General features: G+C 33.2%; 1 protein-coding gene across 1 annotated transcript in view; it reads right to left on the bottom strand.

Annotated features, from left to right (window-relative positions):
• The window catches only part of LOC145286234 (steroid 17-alpha-hydroxylase/17,20 lyase-like), a 176,262-nt gene that overhangs the window by 3,192 nt on the left and 160,997 nt on the right, over positions 1-12,073 (bottom strand). The window contains exon 5 of the mRNA XM_080135054.1: positions 2,487-2,590. Coding sequence (XP_079991180.1) covers positions 2,487-2,590 — 104 coding nt within the window. The remainder of the gene's footprint in view (positions 1-2,486; positions 2,591-12,073) is intronic.

Below are 12,073 nucleotides of genomic sequence, written 5' to 3'. Positions count from 1 at the left end.
GTGTGTGTGTGTGTGTGTGTGTGTAAAAAATATTTGTTATTTTTTTTTTGGAAAACAAGGATGATTAACGCTAGCAAGAAAAACATTTTTATTGCATACATATGTTAGCCAAATTAATCTTGAGCAGAACAAAACTGGATCCATTATCCCGAACCTTTTTTATTTATTTTCATTTAGAGGAGGTTGTATTGGATCCATACTGCTGAGGAATCATGATCTAATATACCATTTTGTTTTCAACCACTATATATACACTGCGTGTCAAATTATTAACATTTTTTACCAGTTTCAGAAACTTATCGGTAGTTTCGTATCAAAAGTTTCAGAAACGTTGGCAATGCTGAGCTGCGCGTACTGTGAAATTTTCGTGCTGTTCCGTGCAATGTAAACAACTTGCCATCATAATTGCTGAATCCATGGTATTTGAGGTGTGTCAAATTATTAACAAGGTAGTTTGTTTCGTCAATAAAATGTGTCGTAAAGGTGGTTGGATTAGTTCTGAAAAGAGTACTATTACAGAACAGCTAGCAAAAGTAGAACTACCATGTAAATATCGAAATGATAGGAAGGTACCATCAAACTGTGAAGAACTTTGTCAAGGACCCTAAAAATGTATGTAAGAGAGTTGATAAAGGTAAATCTAGAGTTGTTTCACGGCGTTCTCTACTCCAAATTAAACGTGAAGTTGTTAAGAACCCTGGGCTGACAAGTCGAGAAGTCTTTGAACAAGCCGGATTGAAGAATATCTTCAAAAGGACTCGATGTCACCTTCTGAAAGAACTGGCGAAGTCTGTTAAGCCTGTGACAATGACTCTATTAAAGCAACATCACATACAAAACCGATCGAAATGGGCAGAGGACAACATGAAAACGGATTTTTCCAAATTTTGTTCACGGATGAATTGCGTTTCACTCTTAATGGCCCAGATGGCTGGAGCAAGGGATGGATCCTAGATGGACGACATCGTCATCAGCGTTTAAGGCGCGAACAAAGTGGTGGTAGGATAATGATTTGGGCTGGAATTATCGGAGGTACTTCAGTTGGCCCATGGAGAGCCACAAAAGGCGTAAAAATGACGTTAAATGTTTACATAGTTTTCTGAAGGAGCACTTTGAACCATGGCTGAAGAAACAAAGGTTAACGTTCCGAAAAACCATAATTTTTTATGCAGGGTAATGCTCTCTCGCATGCAGCAAACAAAAGCCAACAGTATTTTCAACAACAGGGGTTCTCTGTGCGATGGAAAATGGAGTGACTTGCAAGTTCATCAGATTTGAACCCAATTGAGAACCTATGGAGTATCATAAAGCGACGCCTCTATGCGAGTGGACACAAATTTAAGAGCAAAGATGTATCGCGAGGAATAACTGTTGACGAAATCACAAATTTGACTAATTCTATGGACCAACGTCTTTTATAAGTCATTCATAAAAAAAGGATCGTATATCCCCTACTAATTATATCAACGGAGTAATTGCTATCTTATTATTGTGTTTTAAGCATTTTTCCTAGTTCATTTAATGTTTGAAAATTATATCAATAAAAAAATTATGGGTATATTGTGTTTTTTTTCTCAACCTCGTTAATAACTTGATACACTGAAATCAACAGATATTGCTATCTTCTGCTATAGTTTCACTAATACTGCTTTAAATACTTTTATTCTCTGACTGGAGTAGCTGCATAGTATTGTAAGCAGTTTTTCAAAGTTTCATGGATTGTTATTCATTCGTTCCTTAAATATTAAAAAAATGTAAAATCGTTAATAATTTGATACGCAGTATATATATATATATATGTATATATATATATATATACTTATAATATATATAATATATATATAATATATAATATCTATAATATATATAATATATATAATATATATAATATATATATATATAATATATATATTATATATATATTATATATATAATATATATATTATATATATATTATATATATAATATATATAATATATATATAATATATAATATATATATGATATATATATAATATATATAATATATATATATAATATATATAATATATATATATATAATATATATAATATGTATAATATATATATTATATAATATATATGATATATATAATATATATATAATATATATAATATATATATGATATATATATATAATATATATATATATTATATATAATATATATGATATATATAGATATATAATATAATATATATATAATATATATAATATATATATAATATATATATGATATAATATATATATATATATATATATAAACAATGGATTTGACAAAAATCAACTTCTATCAGGCACTACATAAGTCAAGATCTTGTATAGACTTTAAGCTAATTTAATCGCACGTAGCATGTGATCAATGTGTCTACGCTCGGCGTTTAGCACTACACTCACGCACTCTCTGTCATGTCACATTTCTTAATGCTTTGATTCTGCACGATGTAGATTGGCGTTTGAGTCCTACTTACTTGGGTTGAAAATGTAAGAATCGTCCCATGCTTTTGGGTCGTGGTGTATACCCCAGATATTCAATATCACCATACTGTCTTCTGGTATGTGATATCCCCGCACCCTGCAAGATAAGAGCAATATAGAAAAAATGATACACACATAATTAATTATTTGATATCTTGTATAAATAGTAGCGTTTCATCAAAATTAAAAAAAAAAGGAAACTTGTAATCAAGGCAAAATGTGTAATCTTTTTAATTAGTTTATTGGGGTCATGGAAAACTCTTTCAAGCTTTCAAGCCGTAGCAGAATAGATGCCGAAAATGACAAATAAGGCCATTGGCGTCATTAATTATTAGAAGGTGCACTCGTTTTTAAGCTGAGAGGGGGTTACATGATAAGAAAGGGATACATAGAATGCGTGTGAAAATACGATCATTTTAAATATACAAATCGATTACTATCAAGACCGAAAAGCCACCCGAGAATAAAGGCCTATTAGTTTCTCAGGTGTAGGTTGGGAAAATATATTTAGGTTTCATAACGATGGTTGCAACTGAACAGAATTTTTAACTGTGGTTTTCGACCAGGAAACTTACGCAGGGACGTTTTCTTTCAGCAGCAAAGCCAACAGAGTCAACGTCATTTCTGAAATGGCTTTTCCCTGCTGACTGCGGTTGCTAGTCCTATGTGACCCATCCCCATTCTAGAAGATCCATCCCACAGTCTTTTCCATCGCTCTTTGTACAGGCGGTTAGTTTATTGTTAATCACCTAAGTCTCTCCTCCCGGAGAATGCCGGTAGGGATGCTCATGCATTTTTTGCATGCCGGAGTTTTTCAACTTTCAAACTATTTTGTCTGATCTTCCCACAGGGAGAAAAAGGGTTAATGCAAACTTGCCAGATTTTAAGTATTTAAGAGAACATTCCAACAAGAATTTATTTACATTTGACTTGAAAACAACCAGCTGGAACGCACCTCCGTTGCATTGTGTTTTACAGACGGGGAATTCTTGAAAACAAAGTTTGCACATGGAATTTACGCTTAGTTTTATATACAAGAAGGAAGAAAGGATATTGGCTCACAATAGTAGTAACTATACGCGTTTTTTTGTGAATGTTTTACAATTAAGGAATTTTAAAGTGGAGCTCAGTCGAACACCCACCATGAAAATTACGATAGAGTAAAGAAAGACTTGCAACGATTCTTCTCTTAGTAAGAAAGATAAAAGAACATCCCACACTAGATTTCGAAGTGGATTTTGTACTTTGTGAAGTCAGGAAAAGAATGTTCGGTGTGCCATCTGCCCAGATACATCGAACGTATTTCGTTTTAGGACGTATTTGACGTACTTGAAGAGATGCGTGTGGACATCCATAAAACAGAACCACAAACCCAAGCAGCGTTTTTGCACAGAAAAAAAAACAAAACAATATGACGTAAAGAACTGAAAAATGAATCAATTAGAAAATAAAAGTATTATCATCGGAACAGCATACACATATACACCCACATACTCGCGCACATACACACATATTCACGCATTTGCATATACGAGGAGCCTTCAATAAGTTTCCAAACTATTTTTGTACGGGCATTTAAAATTGTTGTAGACGCTTGAAAATTCAATGTGTTTTTTCGATACGTCTTATGATATGACTGACTAATTTTTTATGGTTTCAGGTTTAAAGGAATATCTAAAGCAGGAATTGGAATACACCCTACTAAAGCCTGATTGTCACAGTTGATGAATCTAAAAAAATGCAATGTGGACGTGAGGACACTTTAAAAGAAATATGTGCAATTTAATTATGTTTTTAAACTTGAAAAATCTTCCACAGAAACGTATAGAATAGTTCAGTCTGCTTTTGGACCACCCTGCATGAATCGAGCACCAGTTTTTGAGTCGCATAAGAGATTCAAAGAAGGCAGAGAGTCTGTGAGAGATAATGAGAGGCGTGACGTGAGTAGGAAATTGAGAACACAAGAGTTGATTGGCCAAATAAAGAATTTCAATGATGAGGATCGTCGTGTGTCTATAGAAACAATACGTGCACAGTTTGGTGTTAGTATGGGAACTGGACACACAATTGTTCGCGAGAATCTGAAGATGCGAAAGAGTTACGCAATGTTTGTCCCAAAAAGGACCAGATAAAATCAGAAAGACGTTTTACTGAGTTCCTTACACTCCCTATTATCCAGATCGTGCTCTCTGTGACTTTTGGATATTCCCTAAGCTCAAGGAAACCTAAGAGGTTGTCATTATTAGACAATTGAGTACACACTTACACAGGAGGATTTTAATGCGGCCTTCCAGAAGTTGTTGGGTGAGGGTTAACAAGTGCATTGAAGCTGGGTGCGATTACTTCGAAAGGGAATAATGTTTCATGTATGCACTATAAACAAAAGTGCTCATACGAAAAAAATCTGAAGACTTATTGAAGGCACCTCGTATACTGCGAACTTTGCAAACAAACTCAGAAGTAAAGAAAACCTCGCGAGTCTGTTTTCGCCTTTGAATAAGAAAAATAACAAACGAGAAGTGAAAAGAAGAAAAAAAAGGATTTAGATCCATTTGGACACCGACCAAGGTGCAAGACGATGGGGTAAGCTGCGTTGCAGACGTGCCAAAGATGAAAGTGAGGCTGATGTTGTGGAACGTGTCAGCCATTTTGCCAAAAAAACATCTGAGCCGCTTATTCCGACGGAAACACAATCATGCTTTTTTTTTTATTACTTTCATTCTCCCTCTATTCCCCTCTCCTTCAATTAAACAGCGGTGCTTATATTTTCTATTGGCAATCAATCTTGTTTTTCTTCGTTTATTAGCACTAACTGTGTTAGAACTTCTTTCTGTATATTTAAACTGTAAACAGAGATTTCCATATTTTACCCCCAAAATGACCACTCGTCTAAAATCATATTACTCAGTACTTAGTTGATTGCACATTTTGGAATGACGAGTGCTGTACCCAAAACGCGGTCTCTACGCGCTGTCGATTGGTACCAATCTTGCAAATATATTGGCATCATATGATGGAACTGCGCTTAGAACAAAAAACTTTGGCAAATAAGTAGGAGTGCTAGCTGTTACCGATGTAACACACTCTTTTCTTCATGTTGGTTTAATGGTCCAAAAGAAACGCCAGCGCCGATACATGAGCTTCTGGTGCTTTCGGCGTGCTGTCAAAATATTGCTGTGTAAAGCGTCGGACTGACTTGTGAATTCGAGCCACGGATTGTTTTCCGTGTTTTAATCAGATACATTTTCTATACAAAGAATAAAATTTCCAACCTAGGATCGTTTATTGTGATTTACGTCGATTAAACATTTACCGTTAATTCGCCTTTAATAGAATGGCATATATATATATATATATATATATATATATATATATATATATATATATATATATACATATATATATATATATATATATATATATATGTATAAAGCTTCGAATGAGTCCGAATGTCCTATATATTACGCTTCATGCCTGTAGACCAAAAACTGACAGAAGAGTTTGGTAGGCAAAATTTGTAAACAAAGATACATACTTACACACACACACACACACACACACACACACACACACACACACACACATATATATATATATATATACACACACACCCATATATATATATATATATATATAAAGAGAGAGACAGAAACAGAAAGATGTTTGTGTTTACTATAAGCTTTTTACGCAAATATTACGCAAGTATAAATCATCTAGAATATCTGCATGAATATAATTACACGTAATGGTTAACTAAAGATGATTATCCCATAAGAAAATCGAAAAACTAATAGGAAATTGATTAAAATGAATTTTTAAAATAATATGCAAATTAGCCAGATCTTTTGCTGATGAATGCAATTCCGCGATTCATATATAACAACGCTGTATTTTCTTCATAAATAAATAGAAAAACGGATTTTTAATATGAATATCAATGCACATAAAAGAAAATTTATAGAAGTATAGATAGATAGATAGATAAACTATGTATATATATATATATATATATATATATATATATACACACATTTACATATGGTTTATTCGTTGTATCACAGATGTTTAGTGCGACTAGATAAGTATTTCGTTCTAGCCAAGAATCGAATCTTCAACCATCAATGTCTACCGTTAGCTCTAAAAGTTCGGACACTGAAGTATATATATATATATATATATATATATATATATATATATATACATATATATATATATAGAGAGAGAGAGAGGGAGAGAGAGCGAGAGAGAGATGTTTGTGTTTACTATAATCTTTTTAGGCAAATATTTCGATAATAATTATAATTATATTGATATATTAAATGATCGGTCGAAGTTGTTTTTCTTTCAGACAACCGTTTTTTTGTTCCAAAATATATTTCACATTCTTACCCGTAAATACATACGATGTATATATATATATATATATATAAATATATATGTGTGTGTGTGTGTGTGTGTGTATATGTATATGTATGTATATATATGTATATATATGTATATATATATGTATATATATATATATATATATTCGCGTGTTATACCTGCATTTTTCTATTTATCTGTTTATCTCTATGCATAAATAAACGTTATTAAATATCTATTGAGATAAAAAATTTAGTCGATACAGAGGAAGTCGTATGTGTTTACTTCACGCGTGAATATCTTTTTGACGAATGTTCTTTTTAAAAATTGTTATCAAAATATTTCTATCATTCACTGAGGACCGAACGCTAACAAAAAACTGGGGAAACGGCGAAGGAAACTATCTCCGTTTGATAAAAAAAGAAGCAGAGAGCCAAGCAAAGTTATCCGAGCAAAAAGATTAATAGTTCTGCTTTATGGAGCATTTAAGAACGAATGGTAGCTTGTTAGATGTTGTGTGCTGTCGTACAATACAACACAAGAAAGAAAAAAAAATGAATGTGTAAGCGCTAATGAATAGAATCAGATCGTCAATAGAAAATACGTTTATAATATTTTGAATCATGTTGTATGGAATCCTGTTTCAGCTTACCTACCGGAGAGATTGGAAAATAGAACAGTATAAAAAAGGCAGGATACACGAACTGTTGCTATCGTAGATTTTTTCACAAAAAATAAAATATTAATATGACTAAATCAACTCGATTATGTATTTTGCTATGCTATAATTTTTGAAATTCTTTATTTGGCATTATTACCAAAGGATACAGTTTCTGCGTAACGATTTCATAAATCATTCTCCTCTCTGTTTCTTTTTCTCTTCTTCTTCCTCCTCCTCTTCCTCTCTCTCTCTCTCTTTCTCTCTCTCCCTGACTCTCTCTTTCCAATCTTTCTTCCTTAAAGGAGATTGATTCAATCTGACGTGTATGTTTATTGCGTCGGTATATGTATGTATTTTTCTGATTGAAATCTTGGTGCTTCTATAATATTTCAATATTATATAATATAATAACGAAAAATAAATATCGAATTCCAAGTAAAACATATAGTACCTACGCAATTATCATGTCTCAAATAGTAACACATCCAAATCTTACGAAAAACGATGATTCATGAAAAAAAAGACAGTTGCAAAATATAGCGATTTGGTTTCAAATCTAATGATTTGAATTGGAGAGTTAACAGGGAAAGTAATTAAGTTTTAATTTTCTCGCAAATTCAATCAGTTATTTCTTTTATAAAATAAATAAAACCTTCAAAAAGGTAAAAATGCTAGTTTTAAGAAATTCACAAATAATGAATATATGTAATGTTTATTATTGTTTTCTTAAAATATGTATGCTTTCAACTTATTTACTCCCCCTTCTGCTTAGATCACGTGACCCAATATGCCTGCAATAGCAGGTAATCTTACCAAACTTTTTTTTCCATTATCAAAACTGTTTTTTATGAATAATTATTTTTTAATGATTATTTTTTCGATTTTATCGTTTCCGTAACTTTTGAATATATTTCTATTTGCGACAAAACCATTACGTACGTTCTACTTATCAAGGCCCAGTGGTAAATGTGTGCACGGTAGTCAATGGGAAAATATTGTAGCGATCGTTAGTAGTGGAAATTTGGTAAATTGGGTTACTTAAGGCGACGACTTATCAAGAACTTGTTTACTTTAGACTTGAAGACGATCATATTGTAGATAGTGTGAAAGCAGGAAAACAGAACAAAGTTCCACAGGTGTGCAGTTCTCAGAAAGAAGCTTTGTTCATGGAATCTACGTTACGGTTTAGGCACAGATAAAGAGTGGGGGAAATTATCGATAGTGGTTTCAGATAGACGAGTGTTTTTCGTGGAAGTCAGGCAAAGGGAGGACCATAGATTGGAACTCAGACGAGCACTTGCCATCAAAATAACGATAAAACAGACACAAACTCGCAACGTCTCTTCTGTGGGAAAGAGGTGCAAGAGAAGAGAAAAGAACATCCCTCACTAGGCTATGAAGTCTATTTTGAACTCTGCCAAGGCAGGATAAGTCTTTTTCGCAGCACCTGTCCAGATGTGGCAACAGTATTCCATCCTTTGACATACTTGCCTCTTATAATGGTAGGGAATTGCATCAGAAGTAAGATAGCTAGTGGCGTGGCAGAACAATCCCACCATTTTCCCAGCAGGTGTGTGTATTATGTATGTGTGTATTATGTATGTGTGTATTATTACAATTATCTCACTTGGATTTTTAATGGAATCCATCATCAAAGGTTTCTCTTAGAGAACATCCTATGGTGTTTCCTGGAGTCTGAGTGAAAACAAGTCTCCACAGGTTACCATTATTATGATTTCACGTTTCGACATAAAATATAATAAGGATATTAAATATATTATTTAGTAATTTTAAGTATTACACAGTTCTCAATACGTGAATAGAACTAGTTAATTTGCTGAGAAAATATATACAGCGATAAGGTTACACGTTTTATCCCTGTAAAATCTCGATTAGTTCTTACACTGGCAAATACCAGAAAATTATCCGTCGCTTAATTGCCATATATAACACATAAATATTTCTTTCTCTCTCCCTATCTCTCTCTTTCTATATCTATCTATCTATCTATCTATATATCTATCTATCTATCGATATATATATATATATATATATATATATATATATATATATATATAGTAGCAGGAAGATCTGATGTTACCTGGGATTGAATGATGATCAATGAATATTTTTCATTCGCATATTTTTATTGTAATCAAATTCGGTGAAATCGCTTAGTTTTCAATCAAATCGATTGATTGCATGCTCTAATTTGGGACCCATCGCAGTGCGCCGAGAGGAAGCTTCATATGCCCCCCTCATCATTGGCTTAAGCCACAATATTTTGTAAGATATATTGCACTGTAGAGAACCTATTATTTCTTTTTTTTTTTTAAATATTTATATACTAGTAGGACCTGTTAACCGGCGTTGTCCGGTTGGAAACCTGCCCACCCTCGCAAAAAACGCCCCTGAACAATTTTGGAAACTGGCGGCAACACTGATAAAGAATATACCAACTTTGTGGATTATTTTTGTGTAGTTTTCTTTACTGTTAGCTGGACATGCAAACACGCATATCCACAAACTTATGAAACATAGTAGAAAATCATAAAAAAAAAACAAATGAGAGACTTTCAGTTATGATTGCATTAATTAAAGAGAGAAGAAAGGACAGAAAGAGAGGGCGTATTATATTACATCTTCGACACCATTCTGAGGTTCCTTAGAGCGATGACTTTTGGCGTGACCGCGGTATTGATAGCCAACGTTTGGATGTCTTCCGTCAACGACCGTAATTCCCTTCATGAGTGAATTGTGGGAGTCTCTCATTCCCGTTTACTCACTGAGGTCAATCATTAAATTATAATCTGTCAAACAATTTCCTGGTGTAATGCTTACCTGTGGTAAGGGTCCATATAAAGAGGAACAGTCGAATTTGATCCGTTTAGCTTTAGTATCTATAAACCTATTAGTCTCCTTAGATTCAGGGAATATAAAATCGAGTATATTTCCTGCAACCATATTCTTGCTATTTATTATTGTCAGCAAGCTAGACATTTAACAATAAACTAAGCGATTCTGTTATATATTTATCGATCGACAATTAAATAACGTATAAAATGTAAATTGTTCAGAGGCCTTAATTACAGTGGATTCAATCGATCGAGATGAACGGTGATAAAAAGACTACGATGTAACAACTCTGATTGATGCCAAGTAAATCAACTCGGTGTTTTTATTTGTGCATTCAGCGTTTGTATTTCGCCGTGTATAAACACACACACACACACACACACACACACACACACATACACACACACACAATCTGGACGTTTATGTCTGTGAGCTTTTCGCTGTTTTGTCTTTTAAAGCCACGTTTCATACAATACGCTCTTTTCAGTTCTTGTGTGCTCTGCCGCGTCTTTCTCCCCCCCCCCGTGCATGTCTCTATCGCAACAAAGACATTTTGTGTCGGCGTCGCTACAAGATTTGGTAAAATAATTAATTGGACCAATTAATGGCGAATGATGATCGATATCCCGCGCAAAACATAAACCAAAAGTGCCTTTGTCGCCCACCTGTGCGTGGCACCTGAAAGCATAGGGAAAATACGCAGTTACCTGTATCATAATCTTCTTCTTTTTTCTTTTTCTTTCTTTTTCTTATCGTCATCTTCTCCTTTATTCTACTTCGTTTTCTTTTTTTCGTTTTACTAGCATTTTCCTTCTTTTTTTCTTGTCTTATGTTTTCTTTTTACTAGTGACTATATTTCTTGTCCCATTTCTCTTAACTTCTTTTTTTTTTCTCTCTTAATTTCCCTTTTCCTTTTTCGATACTTTTTTGTCCTGCTTTTCACTTTGCCTCTTATTTGTTCTAGCACTTCTTCTTCTTCTTCTTCTTCTTCTTCTTCTTCTTCTTCTTCGTTGTATCCTCGTCCATTTTGTTGTTGTCGTTCTACTTTTTCTTAATCATTTCTTTTTTACCTATTCATTTTCCTGTCTTTTTTTCCCGTGCTTTCATCTTCTTCGTAAGTGTATTATTATTATTATTATTATTATTATTATTATTATTATTATAAGTGTAGTAGTAGTAGTAATATTCGTAGTAGTAGTAGTAGTAGTAGTAGTAGTAGCAACAGCAACAACAGCAGCAGTATCTCTTTCATAATTGTTTTGGCTGACTTCTTTTTCTTATACTTCTTTGTCTCTTTCGGTTCCTTCTTTTTTCCTTCGCTGCATATTCTTCTCTTCATTTTATACGTTTTTTTTCTTTGTTTGCTTATTGTTCTTCTTCTACTTCTTTCTTCTCATTGTATTATGTTCCTTTTTGTTTTTGGTCTTCGTTTTCTCCCTTTTCTCAACACTATATTTTCTATTATTTGCTCCGTTTAATTTCGTTTCTTCTTCTTCTTCTTCTTCTTCTTCTTCTTCTTCTTCTTCTTCTGCAAATAAATAAATCTTGTCGCTTTGTCAAAATTTCTTAGTCATATAAAGAGCTTACATCTTCGCGTATTTGTGTTGTGATCATAATTTAATTCACTGCGTCGCCCACTCGAAAACGTTTGAATGCCATCAACTGTGTTTATTCTCTGCCACAACAAACGATCAATACAAA

The sequence above is a fragment of the Euprymna scolopes genome, chromosome 10 (genome assembly GCF_053919585.1).
Source record: "Euprymna scolopes isolate OS-2025 chromosome 10, ASM5391958v1, whole genome shotgun sequence".
In the NCBI taxonomy this organism is placed as follows: domain Eukaryota; kingdom Metazoa; phylum Mollusca; class Cephalopoda; order Sepiida; family Sepiolidae; genus Euprymna; species Euprymna scolopes.
This window is presented reverse-complemented; position numbering and strand designations above follow the sequence as displayed.